General features: G+C 43.3%; 1 protein-coding gene across 4 annotated transcripts in view; it reads left to right on the top strand.

Moving 5' to 3' along the window:
- MAP3K7 (mitogen-activated protein kinase kinase kinase 7) overlaps window positions 1-9664 on the top strand; it is a 61117-nt gene extending 51453 nt beyond the window's left edge. For all 4 annotated transcript variants that reach the window (XM_005299734.5, XM_008165544.4, XM_024103073.3 and 1 more), the window contains 4 exons: window positions 1484-1598; window positions 3640-3701; window positions 4300-4415; window positions 6527-9664. In XM_005299734.5, coding sequence (XP_005299791.1) covers window positions 1484-1598; window positions 3640-3701; window positions 4300-4415; window positions 6527-6707 — 474 coding nt within the window. In that variant the 3' untranslated portion in view covers window positions 6708-9664. The remainder of the gene's footprint in view (window positions 1-1483; window positions 1599-3639; window positions 3702-4299; window positions 4416-6526) is intronic.
- Window positions 9665-20011: the final 10347 nt, after the last annotated feature.

Raw genomic sequence — 20011 nt, 5'->3', positions numbered from 1 at the left:
GGACAAGGACAAGGTTATCCTGATAGCACCAGCTTGGCCTCACCAGCCCTGGTTTGGCACGCTCGTGTATCTGTCAGTGACAACGCCGATGCCACTGCCCCTGTCAGGAGAGCGCTAGTCTTCTACATTGAGAGGACAAAGCCATTTCGCAAGTCAACGCAGTATTTCATCGGGGTGGCGGATTGGATGAAAGGTCTGGGGGTATCCACCCAGAAAATTTCATCTTGGATCACAGCCTGCATCCAATTCTGCTTTGATCAGGCAAAAGTGCCTCCACCAGCGATCATGACCACCCACTCAGCTAGAGCACAAGCCTCATCGGCAGCCTTCTTGGCCCAGGTGTCAATTTCTGATATCTGCAGGGACGCCACATAGTCATCCATACATATGTTCAAAAGTTAAGCATGTAGTGAGAGGTGAACCACTTCTAGCTGTGTGCACTTGTTTAATTTCTTATTGTGGAAACACTGGAAATGAACTGGGTTCCTTAGTTTTCTCATAAGCTGAAGCTGACATGTTCTAGTGCAGGGGTCGGCAACCTATGGCACGCAAGCTGATTTACTGTGGCATGCTGCTGCCGGCCTGGGGTCCCTGCCACCGGCCCTGCTCAGCCTGCTGCCGGCCTGGATGGATGGAACCCCGGGCCGGCAGCCAGGACCCAGCTGGTAGGAGCTGGCAGACAGAACCCCAGACGGAACTCAGCCCGCTGCCGGCCTGGGGTCCCAGCTGCCGGTCCGCTCAGCCCGCTGCCAGTCTGGGGTTCCATCCGCCAGCCCCTGTAAATGTAAAATTTATTACTGGCACGTGAAACCTTAAATTACCGCAAATAAATGAAGACTTGGCACACCACTTCTGAAAGGTTGCCGACCCCTGTTCTAGTGAATGCAGCTTCTGACTCTAGTGTGATAATTATTATGTAGAATCATAACAGGATGCTCAAAATGTTGCAACCTCCTGAGTACATTGTATAAGGCCGAGCCCAGCCGCCCAGGGAGGTGGGGCTCAGGCCTCAGCCCTAGGTGGTGGGGCTCAGGTTACAGGCCCCCGGCCCACAGATGAAGTCTTGGGCTTTGTTGTCCCCGTTTCTTTCCCCATCCCTCCCCCCCTGGGGTGGTAAGGCTCGGGTAGGCTCAGGCTTCAGTCTCCCCTCCTGTGGTTGTGTAGTAATTTTTGTTGTCAGAAGGGGGTCGCAATGCAATGAAGTTTGAGAACTGCTGTTATAATTCAAAGATAAATTTTAGATGAGGGTGAAATGATTCCTATATAATTTCTATACATGTTCGTAAAGTTTATCAAGCATTTTGAGAGCTTTCAGAATAAAAAGAACTATAGAAATGAACGCTCTTGTTTCTTTATATCCGTTAGCCAGCTCCAAAACGGTTAGTAAAACAAACTCTTGAACCAGTCTTCCCTTGTTTTGGTTTTGTCACTGTCACAGACTATAATAAGAGTCTTATTTAAAAATCTTGTTTTATTTGTGCAGGAGAGCAGAAACAGCAGTAGGTCATCTAGTCCTAGTGTGAGAATGATCACTACCCCAGGACCAACCACTGAAAAGCCAGCTCGTAGTCTTCCATGGACACCTGATGAATCTACAGGTGATGTTTGGTTTTGGTTTTGGTTTTTGTTTTTTATAATATATTTTGATTAAGATCAATGTGTGTGTAAACTTTACAAAGAAATTGAATAATAGAGCAATTGATTGGTTTTAGTTTTCTGACTCATTTAAACCATTACTGCATTTGCTCACTGGTTGTACAAATTCTTTAAGTAGACTCAGTGAAATTACATAAACTCTTAACTATAGTTCATTAAAAGCAAAATATATAATTTTCCTATGATGCTACTATAAATAGAATATTCTACTTAACAGTTTTGAACAAGAATTTTGATGCTGCATTTTTTAAAACACAAGGCATCGTTTTATTTGTATGTGTACATTATAAATACACATGTCTAGATTTCAGTGAGCCACCTTTTTGGATAAAGTACTACTCAGGATAAGTAAGGGTGGCAGTTTCAGGCCCATATCTCTGGAGAGGTGTGGGGGGAGGAAGAAGGCATGTACACACATGCTTTTGCAAGGTGTTTTACAAAAAGTTAGCATGAACTTTTATTTCAGAAGTGTGTAAAATATTTGTTTAACAGAGTATCACTCTTTTTTGTTACATTACACTCACTCAACCAACCATGTTTTATAATAGTAGAATCTAGTTAAAGAATTCTTATACTCTTAGTCCGGTGCTTACAAACCATTATAAAAGGATCAGAACTTCAACACGCTAACACCGTCGGTTCTCTGTGACATCCTAAGATCACAAGTGGGCAGGCTTTCTGACATATTTGTCTCAGAAATGATATGTAGCACTGGAAGCCCAGAGTCTCGGTTCCTTTCCAAGGACAGTCTTTAGTTCATGGTTTGCGTAAATCTGAGTAGGAAAAAAAAATACAAGATATCAGAAAAACTGTTTCAAAAAGTTCTCGTTTTAAGGTAATGTTGGTTACAGCATGACCTTGGGTAGCCCTCTCTTTTGGTACTCAGTGGAGCTATGGTAGGTAACCTTTGGGAGGCAACACCTTTTCATTTTCGCCGCCGCCACCCCACTACTTTATGGCAGATGCTTTTGGGGTATGGCTGAGCAGCCCACTTCTTTCCCACCTATCCTCTACCGTTTGCTCTCCTGATAGCAGTCCCACAGTGCTGGAACCCAGTAGTTTCTCCACTTAATCCTACTGCTGTATCTTAAGATTTAGCAATAGGCTTGTGTCCCTCAGATATTGGGCTTCTAAAGATACAAAGCATGTGAGATGCCAGAAGCATGCAATGTAGTTCGGAGGGAAAGTTCTGGGAAGGCCCATGGTGTTACTGTTTTGGAAGAGAGCAACAGCAGCGAGGCCCAGCAGAGATGTTATAGGGTTCCCCCATTACTCATCTGCTATCCCTAAGAGTATTGAAGAGAAAAAGGTGTCCTTGGGCATATTGGGTGGGAGAGGTGGTATTTGCCTAGGTTTAATTTCATGTCTTGAGTAAAGTCAGTCATGTCATGACTGAACAAAGTTTGTGTTCATTTTGTTTTTCAGAGCTGTTTTGCCCAGCCTTAATTTAAATTCAGTTAATGGGTAGTAGGGTGACCAGATAGCAAGTGTGAAAAATCAGAACAGAGGGTGGGTGGTAATAGACACCTATATTAAAAAAAAAGCCCCAAATCTCTGGACCGTCCCTATAAAATCAGGACATCTGGTCACCCTAATGGGTAGGCTAACTGGCTGATCCCTCATAAACAAGAATGGCATAGCAAATAACTTTATAAACAGACAGCCAGAATGCAAACTCTGCAAAAAACTTATGTTCAACTAAAATGGCCTCTAGAAATTTATAAAGGTGTAATATTTAATCTTTTTTTCCTTTCAGTACAATAGATCATACTCTAATAATGTTGTCATTCTCAACTAACTTTACAAAACACAAACCAAAAAAACCTGATATTTCCATATATCATTCTGCATATTGATGTTTAGTTTTGTTTAAATAATAATCCTTTTTTGCTAAGGAAGTATAGTGTCTTATGGATGTCCTACATGGAAATGTACAATTAACTCAATTGAAAATATATTATAGCTGTGGTATTGTTGTTACAGATACCAATGGGTCAGATAACTCCATCCCAATGGCATATCTTACACTAGATCACCAGTTGCAGGTAATAATTGTATATCTTATGAGCAATTGAATTTTTAATTCAGTCTAAACTAGTCTAAAATTCATCTTTTTTTTCCCCTGAATGACATAAATATGGGCTAAAAAAAATTGTTTTACGTATTCGTTGATGTTTGTTTGTGTACTGCCTAACTTTTGAACAAGGCTAAAAAAAATTATTCTGTAACCTGAGATTGGTTGACTCAGATTTAATCAAGCTATTAAAAACAAGCTCTGGGAAATATGATCCTTACAACAAATTGAAATCTTAGTTTAAAAGTATGAATAAGAAATTTGCTCGAGGTCATAGAATAAAATTGCTACGGTCTCATCCAAACTTTATTTGTTCTATGGATGATCAAATAGTGCTTTGATCATCATCCTTTGTAACAAAGAATGTGGTAGAGCAATAAATGTAGATGTTAGGTCTGATTCAGCTTTGGCAACAGTGCACGAAGATTTTTCCAGGGCATGGTTTAACACTTATTTTTAAAAGCTTACTAGTTTCTGAAAGCTGGTATAAATATATTGCAGACACATTCTAACACACTATTATTGAGATATCAGTTGATTAGATTTTAACATGTCTGATTTATTTTCAGCCTCTAGCACCATGCCCAAACTCCAAAGAATCTATGGCTGTATTTGAACAGCACTGTAAAATGGCACAAGAATATATGAAAGTTCAGACTGAAATTGCATTGCTGTTGCAGAGAAAGTAAGTAAAATGCTTGTAACGAGGAAAAAATAGATTTAGAAATATTGAGATGAGACAAGTGAAGGGTATCTTTGTGTACTGGAGTACTATATCTCTGTCTCAGTGACTTTCATTTTTATGGCTTTATTAGAAAGAAGGGTTTGAGTGACAGAGAATAGCAGTTAAGAATATTTTTTCAACGAATATTTATTAGTGTCTGAAGTAGGAGTGCTGCTTTAAACAGATTTTTCTTTTTAAGGTCCCAATCCTGCATTGAAGTCTGTAAGATTACTCCATGTGCTTAACCTTAAGCACATGTACTTACGTGCAGGATCGGGGACTAAGGGCTGGTCTCCACTACGGGGAGATCGAGGCTGCTGCAATTGATGCAGCAAGGATTGATTTAGCAGGTCTAGTAAAGACCCGCTAAATCGATGGCAGAGCGCTCTCTGGTCGACCCCGGTACTCCAGCTCTCCGAAAAGAGTAAGGGAAGTCAACTGGAGAGCATCTCCCGTTGACTCAGTGCTGTGAAGACACAGGGGTAAGTCGACTTAAGCTTTGTCGACTCCAGCTACATTATTCACGTAGCTGGAGTAGCATAACTTAGGTTGACTTAACCCCAGCCATTCGTCTGAATAAATTGTGGCAAGACATTAGGCCCCAGTTATGCAATGAGCTCTGAGCAATCAGACTCCTTCACCCTAGTGATTTAGAGTGATAATATATACGATGCAGGTCCCATTGCATGAACTTTATTGTAGGTTTGGAGCCTTTACTTAGTGAGATTTTAAAAGAATTTTACAGATTAGAATAATGTATAGAAAAGCTCTGGGTTTGCATTCAGTATTGAGTTAATGTACTGAGAAGTATAGAGAATAATGTAAAAACCAATTCGGTTGTTGTGAACTCTTAGGCCTTTCTGTTGTACTAAATATTACACCTGAGACATGATCTTCATAAACTCAGTGACAAATGAAATAAAAAGTTGAATTTGGTTAAAAATAAAAATATACTGTAGTGACTACTCGCAAAAACAAGCAGGTGTCAGTCTCAATGGGTACTGATCAACGGCTCGATGTTTAGTTGGCAGCCAGTATCACGCGGAGTGCCCCAGGGGTCGGTCCTGGGGCTGGTTTTGTTCAACATCTTTATTAATGATCTGGATGATAGGAATGATTGCACTCGCAGCAAGTTCGCAGTTGACACTAAGCTGGGGGGAGAGGTAGATACACCGGAGGGTAGGGATAGGGTCCAGAGTGACCTAGACAAACTGGAGGATTGGGCCAAAAGAAATCTGATGAGGTTCAACAAGGACAAGTGCAGAGTCCTGCACTTAGGAAGGAAGAATCCCAGGCGCCGCTACAGGCTGGGGACCAACTGGCTAAGGAGCAGTTCTGCAGAAAAGGACCTGGGGATTACAGTGGACGAGAAGCTGGATATGAGTCAGCAGTGTGCCCTTGCTGCCAAGAAGGCCAACGGCATATTGGGCTGCATTAGTACGAGCATTGCCAGCAGATCGAGGGAAGTGATTATTCCCCTCTATTTGGAATTGGTGAGGCCACACCTGGAGTATTGCATCCAGTTTTGGTCCCCCCACTACAGAAGGGATGTGGACAAATTGGAGATAGTCCAGCGGAGGGCAACAAAAATTATTAGGGGGCTTGGGCACACGACTTATGAGTAGAGGCTGAGGGAACTGGTCTTATTTAGTTTGCAGAAGAGAAGAATGAGGGGGGTTTTGATAACAGCGTTCAACTATCTGAAGTGGGGTTCCAAAGAGGATGGAACTAGACTGTTCTCAATGGTAGCAGATGACAGAACAAGGAGTAATGGTCTCAAGTTGCAGTGGGGGAGGTCTAGGTTAAATATTAGGAAACACTACTTCATTAGGAGGGTTGTGAAGCACTGGAATGGGTTACCTAGGGAGGGGATAGAATCTCCATGCTTAGAGATTTTTAAGGTCCGGCTTGACAAAGCCCTGGCTGGGATGATTTAGTTGGGGATTGGTCCTGCTTTGAGCAGGGGGTTGGACTAGATGACCTCCTGAGGTCTCTTCCAACCCTGATATTCTATGATTCTATGATTTTTATTCTCCATAACATTTTAATGTTAACATTTTTTTTATCTTTAGACAGGAGCTAATAGCAGAACTGGACCAGGATGAGAAAGACCAGCAAAACACATCCCGTCTGGTACAAGAACATAAAAAGCTTTTAGACGAAAACAAAAGTCTTTCGACTTACTACCAGCAATGCAAAAAACAGTTAGAGGTCATCAGAAATCAGCAACAGAAACGACAAGGCACATCATGATTCACTGGGACCTTTCAAATCAAAAATATGCACAGAAAAGACTTTTGTATTATCCCTTATTATGACAGCTCATGGGTGTTAGCTTCTTGATGTGTTCAGAATGCCTATATTTGTCTGCTGCACTTAGAACGTCATTTATTTTCCTTTTCTTATGGTGAACATTCAGTTCACCAGGTTTATTGAATGAGGTGGGAGAACAGTGACTTGAATTAATCACCAGCACTCAGCTTACACAAATACAGTGAACTGTGGCTGTACACGTGCTCGGTGTGTGAAGGCTAGCCTAACAAAAGCATTAAAATGGCTGCTAAATTGTAAGATCTTGTTTTAATTTCTGATGTTACCTCAATAAGAGCAAAACAAAAACTTCTGTTTTAGAATGGTTTTGTTCTTGTCTCATCTCAAACAAATTTACAGTGACAGTCATTTTCTCATGCACCATGCTGCAGAGCTGATGTTGATTGACCAGAGTAATTCATGATGCATTAGTGATACCTTTTCCCTTAGATTTAGTGCATTTTTCCACATGCAAAATGGTAGTCAGACTGATGCCAACATCACTGGTTCAGTGCTTGATAGCCCTGCATTTTGATTAATATAATTCTTGTAATCTTGCATTCATAAAATATTTGAAGCAAAAGGCTGTATTTTCTTTACTTTTTTTGGGTGAGGAGTGGGATGGCATGCAGTTTCACCTAATCATATTGGACAAAAAATTATGATGGTGATTGAGCAAAGTGGGCCTCTTGTATAAAAGGGGGAAAAATCAAAATGTGTGGAAGCATCTGTTAACCTTTAAAGCTTTTGTGCCTGTAGCATCTTTGGAAGCCAATTCAGAAAGCAAATGAATATAAAGTTCTATATAATCATTCCCTTCATATTAGTTATTGGGATCTTTTTGAACCCTTATTGAAATGCTGAAAGGAAAACATCCGTATTCACCATACATGTAAATAAGTTTGTTTTGGATAAAGAGCTGAGGACTTGAGTGATTTTTATTTATTTTTAAATACCAAAACATGATATGAAGTAGGGAATGCAGATGGACAAAGCTGGTAAGAAAATGAGAGAAATGGCTTAGTCTGCTTTGTGAATCCTAGTTATTTCAGTCGTTTGAGAAGTGTTCAAAGCAAGCCCGCCACAGAATGCCTGCTGCCTTTGTGACTGAAGAGTTGCATTTAACAAACTCAAACAAAACATGGAATGGTCAATATCTGTATTTGCCATGATTATGTGGGCAGAGATCACCGAAAATGGATTGTTTGGATTATAAACTAACTTTCAATTGAGTCACTTTTTAATAGAATCCTAAACTATTTTTAAGTTTCTCAGACTTGGGTTTTAATAACATTAATCTTTTGCAAAGAGAAAATATAAAATGAAAACTTAGACTCTTGTATCATCAAAATACCAGCGAGATGATCAAAAGTTTATTGTGATGATTTAGTTGTTGGGCTTCATTTCAGATAAATAAATTAGTGCAAGAGTTCATTAGTAGCGCTTGGTTAAAATACTTAGTGGTAAAAACCTCACTACTTTTCTCTTCTCCTCTTCTTCCTATCTGATAAATGTTGATATTATTGTGAATGTATAAGAATATCAAAGATGAAGGATAGCTTACTGAACAGTGTCATTCTAACTTTAAAATAAACCTATTATTGGCAAGCCTTTCGGGAGTTAAAACCCTTCCCTCACTTTATTTAAATAAAGGAAGGGTTATCATTCCCGAAACCTTAGCAGATAATTTGATTAGTTAGCTGAAACTGATATTGGGATCAACTTAAGGGCACACATATTTATAGCAAAATGTAATTGGCAGAGAAAATAACTGTAGTATTAGGAATAGCACAAGTGATCCAAAGCATTGCTGTTTGCATACATCTGTCCATCTACCAAAATGGACACAGTCAGTGTTCAGCAGCTTCTTAGCATGTGTTTAAGCATGAAGTAGAGTAGAATGAATACTAATGCTTGACTTCACATGCATGGTTAATAATTGCAAAATCATTTCCCAGGACAGTTATTGAGGTTCTTCTGTGTCATAATGAAACATGTTTAAATAAATTAATATTAACACTTCATATGCAAAGTCACTTTATGGCAAAGTTTGAATAATGGAAGTGAAAGCAATGCTAACTTCATTTAATGGTACATAATACAAAAGTCTAAGTTAGAACTGTTGCTTATAACCTTTTAAGTTTACATTGAAAAGGGTCTCAGATTGTAAAATAAGTAATGTACACTGTGGAATTCAGCTCCTTTCACTACTTAGATTGTGTTGCCATTCTAACGATATTTTCCAGGGGGAATATAGAGTTCATGTCCTTTTGCTTTTCAATCTTCCCTTCCCTAATTCCACCAAAAATTTGAACTATTTGCCCCCACTTTCTCAGTGAAGTCTTCTGTGTGGGCAAAATCCTTGTACATCTCCCCCAGCAAACCTAGAGGATAGCAATGGCTATTTGAGCCAAGGAGAATTAACAATTTATCTTCTTGTGACTTCAGAATTTTCAAAAGGCTTTTGTTTTTAAGTTGTTTACAAATGTGCTTTTATTTTTTCTGTTAAGCTATTTTGGGGTGTTCAGGACATATTTTTCATGTCATCTTTTACTCAGTTAAAGCTATCCCTCTAGTCATGGATGTGTAACATCTAGTTTTGTCTGGGCGCTGCCTCCTCATTCTCAAAACGGTAACAGGTTCTGCTTTTTGTCAAAGTATGTGTTGTGTAAGACATTGTGTAATGAAAGTATGCTTCTTTATACTGTGCAGTTTTACCAAAAAATGCTTTTTTAGGCTTTATTTTTGTTTTTTGATGAAAAGTTGAAGATTGTAATTCAGAACTTGTACATAAAATGGTGAATGATTTCATATGATGTGGGAATGAGCAGTGTGGCTTTCTGCTACAGGGGTGTTTTACATTACCAGGAATCAAATTAATAAAAGCTGAGAGACTTTGACAGACTTGTAATGCCCCACCACTTGCCACGGCATCTTTGATCTGTGAGGGAATCCCACGGCTCGTGGGACACAGCCATCGGTACCACCAGGAGAACACTTCTGTTCTTTGCTGTTTTCCTTGATGCATGCGGAGGGACAGCTATGGACAAAACAGTTTCCACCACAGCTGCATGTCAACACTGAATCCACCTCGGACAACCCTATCTGGAGACATTTGCCTGGTTCTGTTCCTAACACACACACATGTCTTTGTGAGAGAGGCTTCACTGGAATACAGAGGCACTCGCAATCAATCCATTGAGCATCCTGTCTCCCTGGTTAACAGTAACTTTATCGCAGTTCTGTCCCATTGTCCCCAGACTGCCTGTTCTACCAAGGGGTTCCCAGATGCCATGCTCAAACATACTTTTATTTATTTATTTATTTATTTGTTAACAGTCGGAGCAGTGTGGGAAGAGCATTCCCAACCCTTGGGAATAGGAGTTCCCCACGCTAGTGGTTGGGGAGAAAACTCCTCCTAAACCAGGTCTCACATACGTGTGATGCTGTTTAAAACAGATTAACTTTTTTAAGGACTTAAATATATTCCAGAATTGATTGTTGTGAAGTAAATTGTGTGTAGTCAACTTTAATACTTTCACTGGTTCAGGTGCATGGGATTTTTTTAAATAAGTTCCAGTCTTGTTGATTATGCTCTTTATTTAATTACTAAATCCTGATGGAATAGAGTTATATCAAAAAAAAGGTGCTGCAGTTGTTTGCACCTATCAGAGTGTGTCAGTTTATTATTTCTGAGCATTTTTAACGCCTTTAATCTGGCAGATTGAAGAATTAGGTCAGTTTAGTGTGCAACAATTCCTCCCAACTGCTCCACACAGTTGAAATGTGACATCTTTCCCTGCCTCCTGTACTGTACATGGCTGGCTGTTTTAATCAGTGTGACACAGCAGAATTGAATGTAGATTAAATGAATACAAACCTGTTACAAGGTGTAAAACCGTGAATAAGAATTTGACGTGATTTCAGTGAGGCAGTATTGTTACTAAAGTCATTATTTATGCTTTATAATTACATTCCTGGATCTCAAAAGTATTTTCAGAATTAGTTAACGGAGCCTCAGAAGGGTTTTGGTCCAATTTACATATGGGTAAATAGAGGCATGAAAATGTTAAATGACCAACATTATACATGGTCAGTGGCAGAGCTAGGAATGAAAGCAGGAAGATCTGAGTCTGTCTCCTGGTTTGTAAGAATGGACTGTTCTCCCTGTCTAGTTTCAGTACAATCGGAGGAAATCAAGTTGGGTGGGATTGTTCTTCTAGATGCACTCATGTGAAGCAGAAGGGTCAGCTACCTCCTGAGCACCAGCTTCCCCATCTGTGCCTACAATGGGTTCTGCATGGGTTTAAAGACCTGCAGTAGGATAGGACTGATGGGCTGCTTGGTTATGCCATCACCATAGAGGTTGAACTTGAGAATGTAATCTCTTTTCTTCAGAAATGCATACACCCCAGGGTGGCTGCCAGGACAGGAGGCAATTATGACAGTCATCGTCTGCCTCCTGCTTACACTAGTTCACAGATGGGGGACATACCCTGAGCCTCATAGAGCATAAATCCATTAGCACAGGAGTGCCCAGCTGGTGTGAAGTCAAAATTCTTCATATTCCTTGAGTGCTTGCTCAGGTCGATTCCATTCTAGGTGTGTGCGTGCCCATGTGCGGTCGTCTGAGTTTTTTGCCTTTGTGGTACCCGTAGGGTCGGCAGTGGTGCCCACTTGAGTGCCACGCTCATACGTGGGTATATCAGGCACCGCCGACCCTACGCCCTCTCAGTTCCTTCTTACCATCCATGAGGGTTAGTCTGAGTACCTTTCCTTGCATTGCAAGGGCTAGCAGTTTTTCATCTACTGACTTCAAGCCTTAGGGCCTTGTAAATCCTTTATTTATAGTAATTTACTCCTGGGGAAATTCAATCCAAAATTCTGCATATTTTATTTGTCAAAATGCCGGTTATGGCGATGTCCCCTTCACAAAGCTCATCAGGCAACAGCTGGTGGCACAGACTGCACCAGGCCCAGTGCATGAGGCATGCTAGGAGATCGAGGCAGAGGGAACTGCACCCACCCCTAAGCCTTCCTCCCCTGTGGGGTAACATGCCCTGGAGCCTCCCTCAGTGATGCAGTCATCATCTTCGTCCCTAGATGAGGCGGTTGTGGGACCCTCGAGGGCCAGCCTGCTGGATGATTTCTAAGAATGCCAGGCCCTGCTGTGTTGGGTGGCTCAGAACTTGGGCCTGAAGGTGGAGGAAATGGCTGAGCAGTTGGACACCCTGTTTAATGTCCTGTTAGTCTCTACCCCAACCCATGTCGCACAACCAGTGCATGATGGTGTTCTTAAGATTGACAAGGCCCTCTGGCAAACTCCTTCCTCCATTCTTCCCACCTCAAAAAGGGCTGAAAAGAAATACTCTATCCCTGCCAAAGGGTTTGAATACATCTACACCCACCCTTCCCCAGGCTCGCTGGTGGGCTCTGTGGCCAATGACAGAGACAAACGGGGGCATACTAGCTCAACCCAGAGACGCCAAACGGTTGGACCTGTTTGGAAGGAAAAATTGACGGACAGTTTGCAATTCCATTGGCAAACCATCAGATCCTCTTGGGCTGTTACGATTTTAACTTATGGGCTCCCTCCATAAGTTCAAGGAGTCCCTCCCACAGGGTTTGCCCAAGAATGTGAAACCCTGGTGGAGGAGGGCAATGCGGCCGCCAGGTGCTCCCTCCAGATGGCATGGTATGTGGCAGACTCAGCAGCCAGGGTGGTTGCATTTGCAATGGTAATGAGGCGCAGCTCCTGGCTTCAGACCATCGGACTCTCCCAGGAAATGCAGACCTCCATCCAGGACAGTGTCTTTTCGGACCAGACAGATGCTAGGCTGCATGGGCTAAAGGACACCAGGACCACCCTTCGCTTGCTGGGCATGCATACACCGCAGCTTGGGAGAAAGCAGTTCCAGCCACTCCCGCCTCCTAGGCCTTGGCAGTCTCATCCAGGGTCTGCAAGGAGAAGGGTCAGAGATGTTAGTTTCAGCCACCATCATCCTTCCTCCTCCCAGCCCAGCCTGGCAAAACCCACCAGGGGCCAGAAGCACTCATTTTGAGGGTGCAGTCGAGAGCAATGCCCCAATTACCTTCCAGGATCCACCCCACTCTTTCCTCAACCGTCTTCATCCCTTCCGTTTGGCCTGGTCTCAAGTCACCTTGGACCGTTGGGTGCTGGACATAGCATCTCAGGGTTACATCTAGAATGGAATGGACAGGAGCAACACATCTCTAAGACCAACAGCTATGAAAGGTAGGTAACAGTTTTCCCCCGCTGCTCCCACCTACACATGGGGGGAAGGGGAGACGGGAATATAACAGCTGCATGCAGATTGCTCTCTCCTGGATATTGAGTGCAGGGAGTTAGAGTGCTTTACATCTGCTTGCACACCGTATTGGCCACAATCTAGCTGCTAACAGAAATAGTGAAAAATTCTATGGTACTACATGAGACTGAGATAAATGTGACAAGGGGGTGTGCCCATTGTAGCTCCTCACTGGTTCCATCCTCCCCCAGTAGGACACTAAAGCATATTCCTTGCATACAAGGGTTTTTTTGGGTGGAGTGGAGCATGCTGTAGAGTCACTACTTTCATGTGGTTCTCCCAGTTCTTCCTCTTGCACTGCTGTCATGTCTACAAAAGTTTTGCTGATGCAAGTTACATTGACATACAGCCACCACAGTATATCACTTGTGCATGTGCATACTTGGCTCCTTGCGTCAGTGTTGCACATACTCACCAGAAGTGCTTGTGTTGATGAATAGTGCAGTGCACCATTGGTAGGTATCCTAGCATACAACCCGCCACCGTTCATTGTGCTATCTCTTAGGTAGTTTTGGCAATGCATGGTGGGACAGAAATGACTCGGACAAGGGTTGTTACCTGGGGTTTTATTATACACATGGTCAGTGTTCCCTTTTAATTTTTTATGTCCATGTGTGGAATTAATTTTATGTGTACCAATATGGAAGTGATGTGGGGGGAGGGCCGTGGGGTTCGGCGTATGGGAGGGGGCTCAGGGCTGGGGCAGAGGGTTGGGGGGTGAGGAGAATGAGGGCTCAGGTGGGGCCAGGGATGAGGAGACTGGGGTGCGGGAGGGGGCTCAGAGCTAGGGCTTGAGTGGGGCAGGGGATGATGGGTTTGGGATGAAGGAGGGGGCTGAGGCAGAGGGTTGAGTGAACAGGGTGAGGGCTCCGGCTAGAGGTGAAGGCTCTGGAGTGGGGCTGACGATGAGGGGTTTGGGATGCAGGCTGCCCTGGGGCTGCGGCGGGGAGAGAGTACAAACAGTAGTAAAAAATCTACTTTCGTCAGTAAGATATAGGGAGCACAAATGTGGAAGGAAGATGCCATTTTTCCATAGTCACTTTTCTGTGTACAAATGCACTGACAGTGGAGTGCAACAGCTGAAAGTTAATAAGCAGACTTATTGGTAAAGTCACATCAACCACAACCCCAGCTCTAAACTGGAGAAGGGTTTGGGGAAGTTTGGAGCTGTATCTAATTTTATGGTTTGGGTCCTCAAACTATGCTGCAAGATATGACTGATTAGAGCTTTTTAAAAACTAAGGGTGATGTAATGAAACATATGAAAGACCTCAATCCTATTTACTATATACCTTTCCTGAAGCTCAGGAAGTGTAACCCGTAGCACTGGCTATAAACTTAAAGCAGGGTTTGGTTCTGAAAAGCGAATTGATAAAAGTGGCGCTGGTGGGGGTTCTATGTTTGTCTCTCAATGATGCTACGTTGAATATACTTGCTTTACAGATGTGGGGAGATATCTTTAACCGAGAGCCCTGCAAACTTCACATGGGATCAGAGAGTCTGGGCATCAGAGCAATGAAGGTGCTTCAGACCAAGTTGAGCCCTCAATCTCAGTGGTATAACTCCCATTGTATTGAGATTGCATTTTCAGCGACACCTGTGCAACTCCTTTGCCCTCTGTGGCTTTGTCAGATGTAACTGCTTGGAATGTAATAAGCCATTCTGTTGATACAAGGAGTAGTCGAAGAGAGCTCACTCTCTGTAAGCTGTGTTGGCTCTGCAATGTTAACTAGCAATAGCAGTAAAAAAAAAAACTGTTTTCCTCAAACTCAGCAGCTTTGACTCTGAATACATACAAGGAACAGATCTGTTGGGCAAGGTGCCCTTTTTACATAGTCACTTTCTAGAGTAGAACTGTACTTGTAAGTGACCTTAGTCTAGTTTGAATTTTTTCCTAGAGTGGTGAAAGACCACTTGCATCCAAGAAGGCTAGGATTGTGAATCTGATACAAAAGAAATAATGTCTGAGAGCTCTAAACTTTCTTTCCTCTGCCTAAAACACAATCGCATAGCAAGAAAAAGACAGTTAACTGGTAAGAATAGCCTTTCTAGCCAAATATAAATAGCCGAGGGTCTATATCCTTTTAAACTCCATTTACAACTGTATTGGGGGGATTTCTTGTAAAAAGATTCTCTCATAGACTGACTAAAAAATAATAATAAAAGGGAACGGCAAAAGAAATCCTAGAGACTCAGAAGTTTAACCTTCATTAATTGATTTGTTTGGGGCAGCTTTTGTAATAGTAGTTTTGATCTCATGTGACCAAATTTAATGTGAAACTTCGAGACCTTTATAACATCCTCAGTAGGGATAGTATCAGAGTCTGTATACAAGATATGTTAGATTTTAAAAGTGACTTTGTATGCTACAAGTTCTAAGGCAGTAGTGCATTTCCTGTCTTCCCCTGACCAAATTATTATTTGTTACATTCTCATGATCTCTGCTAATTACAGCTGGTTGGGAAAATGGAGTATCAGTTTCACAGGGAATGTAAAAATCCTTGTCATTCAGGAATTGTAGAAATGTAGGATTGGATGAGACCTCAGTAGATCATCTAGTCCAGTCTCCTGCACTCAACACAGAACCATGTAATAATAACTAGACAAGAGGTGGGCAAACTATGTCCCACGGGCCACATCCAGCGCGCGGGACCGTCCTGCCCGGCCCCTGAGTTCCCAGCCAGGGAGGCTAGCTGGTGTTGTCCTCCCTCCCCCACAGCCTCAGCTCACTGCACCACCAGGGCTCTGGCCCACTGCTCCTGCTGGGCAGCAGGGTGGCGTGGCTGGCTCTGGCATGGTAAGGGAGCGGGGGCTGCTGGGGGGCTGTCGGGACAGGGGGCGGTTGGATTGGGTAGAGGTTCTGGGAGGGGTTGGGGAACGGGTGGCTGGATAGGCATGGGAGTCCCGGGGAGATTGTCAGGGGGCGAGGGTGTGGATAGAGGTTGGGGCAGTTAGAGGACAGGGAGCAGGGGGGTTGGATGGGTCAGGGGTTCTGGGGGGGACAGTCAGGGGACAGGGAGCAGGGGGTGGTTGGATAGGCGTGGGAGTCCCGGGGGGCCTGTCAGGAGGTGGGGGTGTGGATAGGGGTTGGGGCAGTCAGGTTACAGGGAGAGGGGGTTGGATAGGGGCTGGGGTCCTGGGAGGGGGTGGTCAGGGGACAAGGAGCAGAGGGGGTTGGATGAGTTGGAGATTCTGAGGGGGGCAGTCAGGGGACAGGAAGTGGGAGGGAGCAGATGGGGGCAGGGCAGGCTGTTTAGGGTGGCACAGCCTTCCCTACCCGGCCCTCCATATAGTTTTGCAATCCCGATGTGGCCCTCGGGCTAAAAAGTTTGCCTACCCCTGAACTAGACCATTCCTGACAGGTGTTTGTCTAACCCAGGGATGGCCAACCTGTGGCTCCAGAGCCACATACGGCTCTTCAGAAGTTTAATATGTGGCTCCTTGTATAGACACCGACTCCGGGGCTGGAGCTACAGCCACCAACTTTCCAATGTGCCAGGGAGTGCTCACTGCTCAACCCCTGGCTCTGCCACAGGCTCCGCCCCCACTCCATGCTTTCCCGCCCCTCCCCTGAGCCTGCCATGCCCTCGCTCCTCTCCCCCAGAGCCTCCTGCACGTCATGAAACAGGTGATCGGGAGGTGTGGGGAGGGAGCAGGAGGTGCTGAGCATCAGGGCTGCCAGTGGTCGGGAGGCACTGGGAGCTGGTGGGAAGCTGATTGGGTGGGGGGTTACATATTACTGTGGCTCTTTGGCAATGTACATTGGTAAATTCTGGCTCCTTCTCAGGCTCAGGTTGGCCACCCCTGGTCTAACCTGTTCTTTAAAATCTCCAATGAGAGAGATCCCACAACCTTCCTAGGCAATTTGTTTGGAATGGAACAAAACATTGAGATTTGAAAATTTCCTGTCAAACAAAAAATTCTGACTGTTTTAGAAGGAAAAATGTGGAAGTTTTCCATTAAAAAATGAATGGCAATTCTAGTCAATTTGGCATTTTGACCCAGATGCCCAAGAATGACCATTTTGAGTTTCAGTGAGCAGAGAAGGGAGGAAGACCCCAAACTGCACCAAATCAAAGCACAAATACACCGTAGTATGTAGTGGAGGTGGTGAGGAGGGGATGTGAAGGAGGTGGTAGTGGTGGTGGTGGTTGGGGGCAGCATCACCATCTCCTAAGCCCGGGGCAGCCGTGGCACTCCACTGTCTGGGAGAATTTCTCTGTGATTGCAAGGAAGTCAGATTTGGTTTCCTTGCAATCACTGCAAGGGAGTGAAGGGGTGTTTCGTCTAAGGGTTTTTAGGAACTGTTGTTGAGGGGAGATTCTATCCTTGGATCTGTAGAGTGAAAAACTAGTTAGCCTGCATTAACCCATTGCACCAGCAAACCTTATTATGCCCAAATTCTCTCAAGAGAAGTATTTGCCAGCGTCACTTTAAAAGACAATGCACAGGAAAGGGGATGTGTTAAGCAACTTGATTAGATAATTTTGTAAAACTTCATCAGCTTTCAATACTGATTTTCAGGGCAATGCAGTGCGAGAATTACCTACCAAACCCAATTACATGGCTGAGTCCTGCCTGGTGCTGAGACTCTTCTGCTGGGTACTGAAACTTTTCAATGGACACTCAGAGCCTTAAAGGATCAGGTCCATACTTACAAAAAGCTGAGAGATTTAGCCTTGGCTTAATGTCCTTCTAACTCTGGAATGAACAAACACTTGTAAATTAAAGCTAAAATATGGAAAATCTCTAGGAAAGAAGTTTACAGGCCTGGATTTAAGCCAACATAATATCATCTCTGCATGGGGAAAATATTTGTGGGATCAGCACAATGGACAAAGCCATTCTCAAATAACGTTGTTACCAACTATACTGTTTGTCCTGTTGTCCAGTCTTATTGTGTTAAGCCTGGAGGGGAAGTGGGGAGAAGCAGCTGCCTCCAAATACAAGTCAAAAATTGAATGTAACACTAAACGTTGCTGAGGTTATTTGTATGAAAGCATAGAGATACAGAATGACCAAATGAGTCATTTATAGACTATGTCTTCACTTATTAACTTGGCATAAATACAAATCCCTTAAGAGTAAGATGATGAACACTAATCACTTTGAGCTCTCGTGACCCTCTATGATCCTGTCTGGTATTTACTTAGGCTACTTTTCCCAATGGTATCTGAATAGACCTAATCATTGCTGTGTGAGTTATGATACTGCATGGCAAAATATTGCGTAATAGTGTCCCTTTTCTTGTTCTTTCACTCGGTCCAGTCACAAAACGTTAAAGTTCTCAACATGTGACAGTTTAAGAACAGGCTGTGGTTCTGTAATTCAGGCCTGGCTGTGGCTTGGAGATTCTTCATAGCAAGGATAGTGGTGGATGGAAGGAACTTCAGATGTTGCATCACCAGAAATGTGCAGTCTTAGCAGTGGGATGGATCGGAGCTATAAGAGAGAGAAATGGGGTTTCCTTTAGTGGGTATAGTATGATTTGAGACCCTGGTGTTCTATTCCCATTTCTGCCACAGTGATCTTGGGCTAGTCACTAAAACACTCCATGTGTCAGCTTACCCCACTGGCAAAATAAGAGTAATACTTATTTGAGCAGGGTGGGCTGTGTTTGCAATGCATAGAATAATCTGACAGATCAGAGAAGCAGTAGTATTCCCACTAGCTTCTAACATACAGGACAAAATTACAGATTCAGCAGGTCTGATTAGCCTTCACATTAAGAACATAAGAGAGGCCGTACCGGGTCAGACCAAAGGTCCATCTAGCCCAGTATCCTGTCTACCAACAGTGGCCAATGCCAGGTGCCCCAGAGGGAGTGAACCTAACAGGCAATGATCAAGTGATCTCTCTCCTGCCATCCATCTCCATCCTCTGACAGACAGAGGCTAGGGACAGCATTCCTTACCCGTCCTGGCTAATAGCCATTAATGGATTTAACCACCATGAATTTATCCAGTTCTCTTTTAAACTCTGTTATAGTCCTAGCATTCACAACCTTCTCAGGTAAGGAGTTCCACAAGTTGACTGTGCGCTGCGTGAAGAAGAACTTCCTTTTATTTGTTTTTAAATGTTAATAAAAACATGCAGTTAATACTTTTAAGGAAATTCTCTATTTATCCACATAACTGGTATAATACATAGAGCAGCCAATGCAGAATCTCCATTCAACCAGCATGTCTGACACCAGTGCAAGAGGGACCACGTATACAAGAGAGAGACTAGTTCAGTCACCATGCAGATGGAGTCTTTTGGCCTGGCCCTTCACAAAACCAACAAGGTTGTCAGTGGTTTTGTGATGTGACTATCTAACAACTAGACTAAAAACTCCAGTTCATTCCACACAGGCCACCAAGTAGAAAAATGAATGGTATTAGTCACTACCCAACTGGTAGTAAATAAACTAGTGACCTAGACATGAAAGGCTCCATATCCATATTGTTTTCACTAATTATATGCTGGACAAGGACAGTTTTAATTCCAAGGACAGGAATATTAACCTCAATTCACCCTTTTAATCAAGTGTAGAGATACAGGAGGCATAAGCAAGGGAACCAAGACATGGATCATCAACATTGTCATCTGCTTTTACAGGCAGCAGCATCTTGTGAAAATGTCACTGCAATCCCCAGAAGCCAAGAGTTTCCATGGCAATGTGTGGAACATGGACAAAAAGAAAACAGAACCCTAGGCTACATTTGCAAAGGTAATTTGGTGCCTAAAGATGCTGATAGGCTCCTAGCGGGGTTTTCAAAAGCACCTAAGTGCCTGTGCAGTGTTTATAGATTACCAAAGGGGATGAGAATGTGTTGCAGGGGGAGTATAATAAACAGAGAGACTTCCTGGCCAGGGAGCTCTCTAGTAACTGCTTAAGGCATGGCTTTTTGTGTTTATGTTGACACACTACAGTGC

The sequence above is a fragment of the Chrysemys picta genome, chromosome 3 (genome assembly GCF_011386835.1).
Source record: "Chrysemys picta bellii isolate R12L10 chromosome 3, ASM1138683v2, whole genome shotgun sequence".
Lineage (NCBI taxonomy): Eukaryota > Metazoa > Chordata > Testudines > Emydidae > Chrysemys > Chrysemys picta.
The sequence above is the reverse complement of the archived record's forward strand: the minus strand, read 5'-3'. Positions and strand labels throughout refer to the sequence as shown.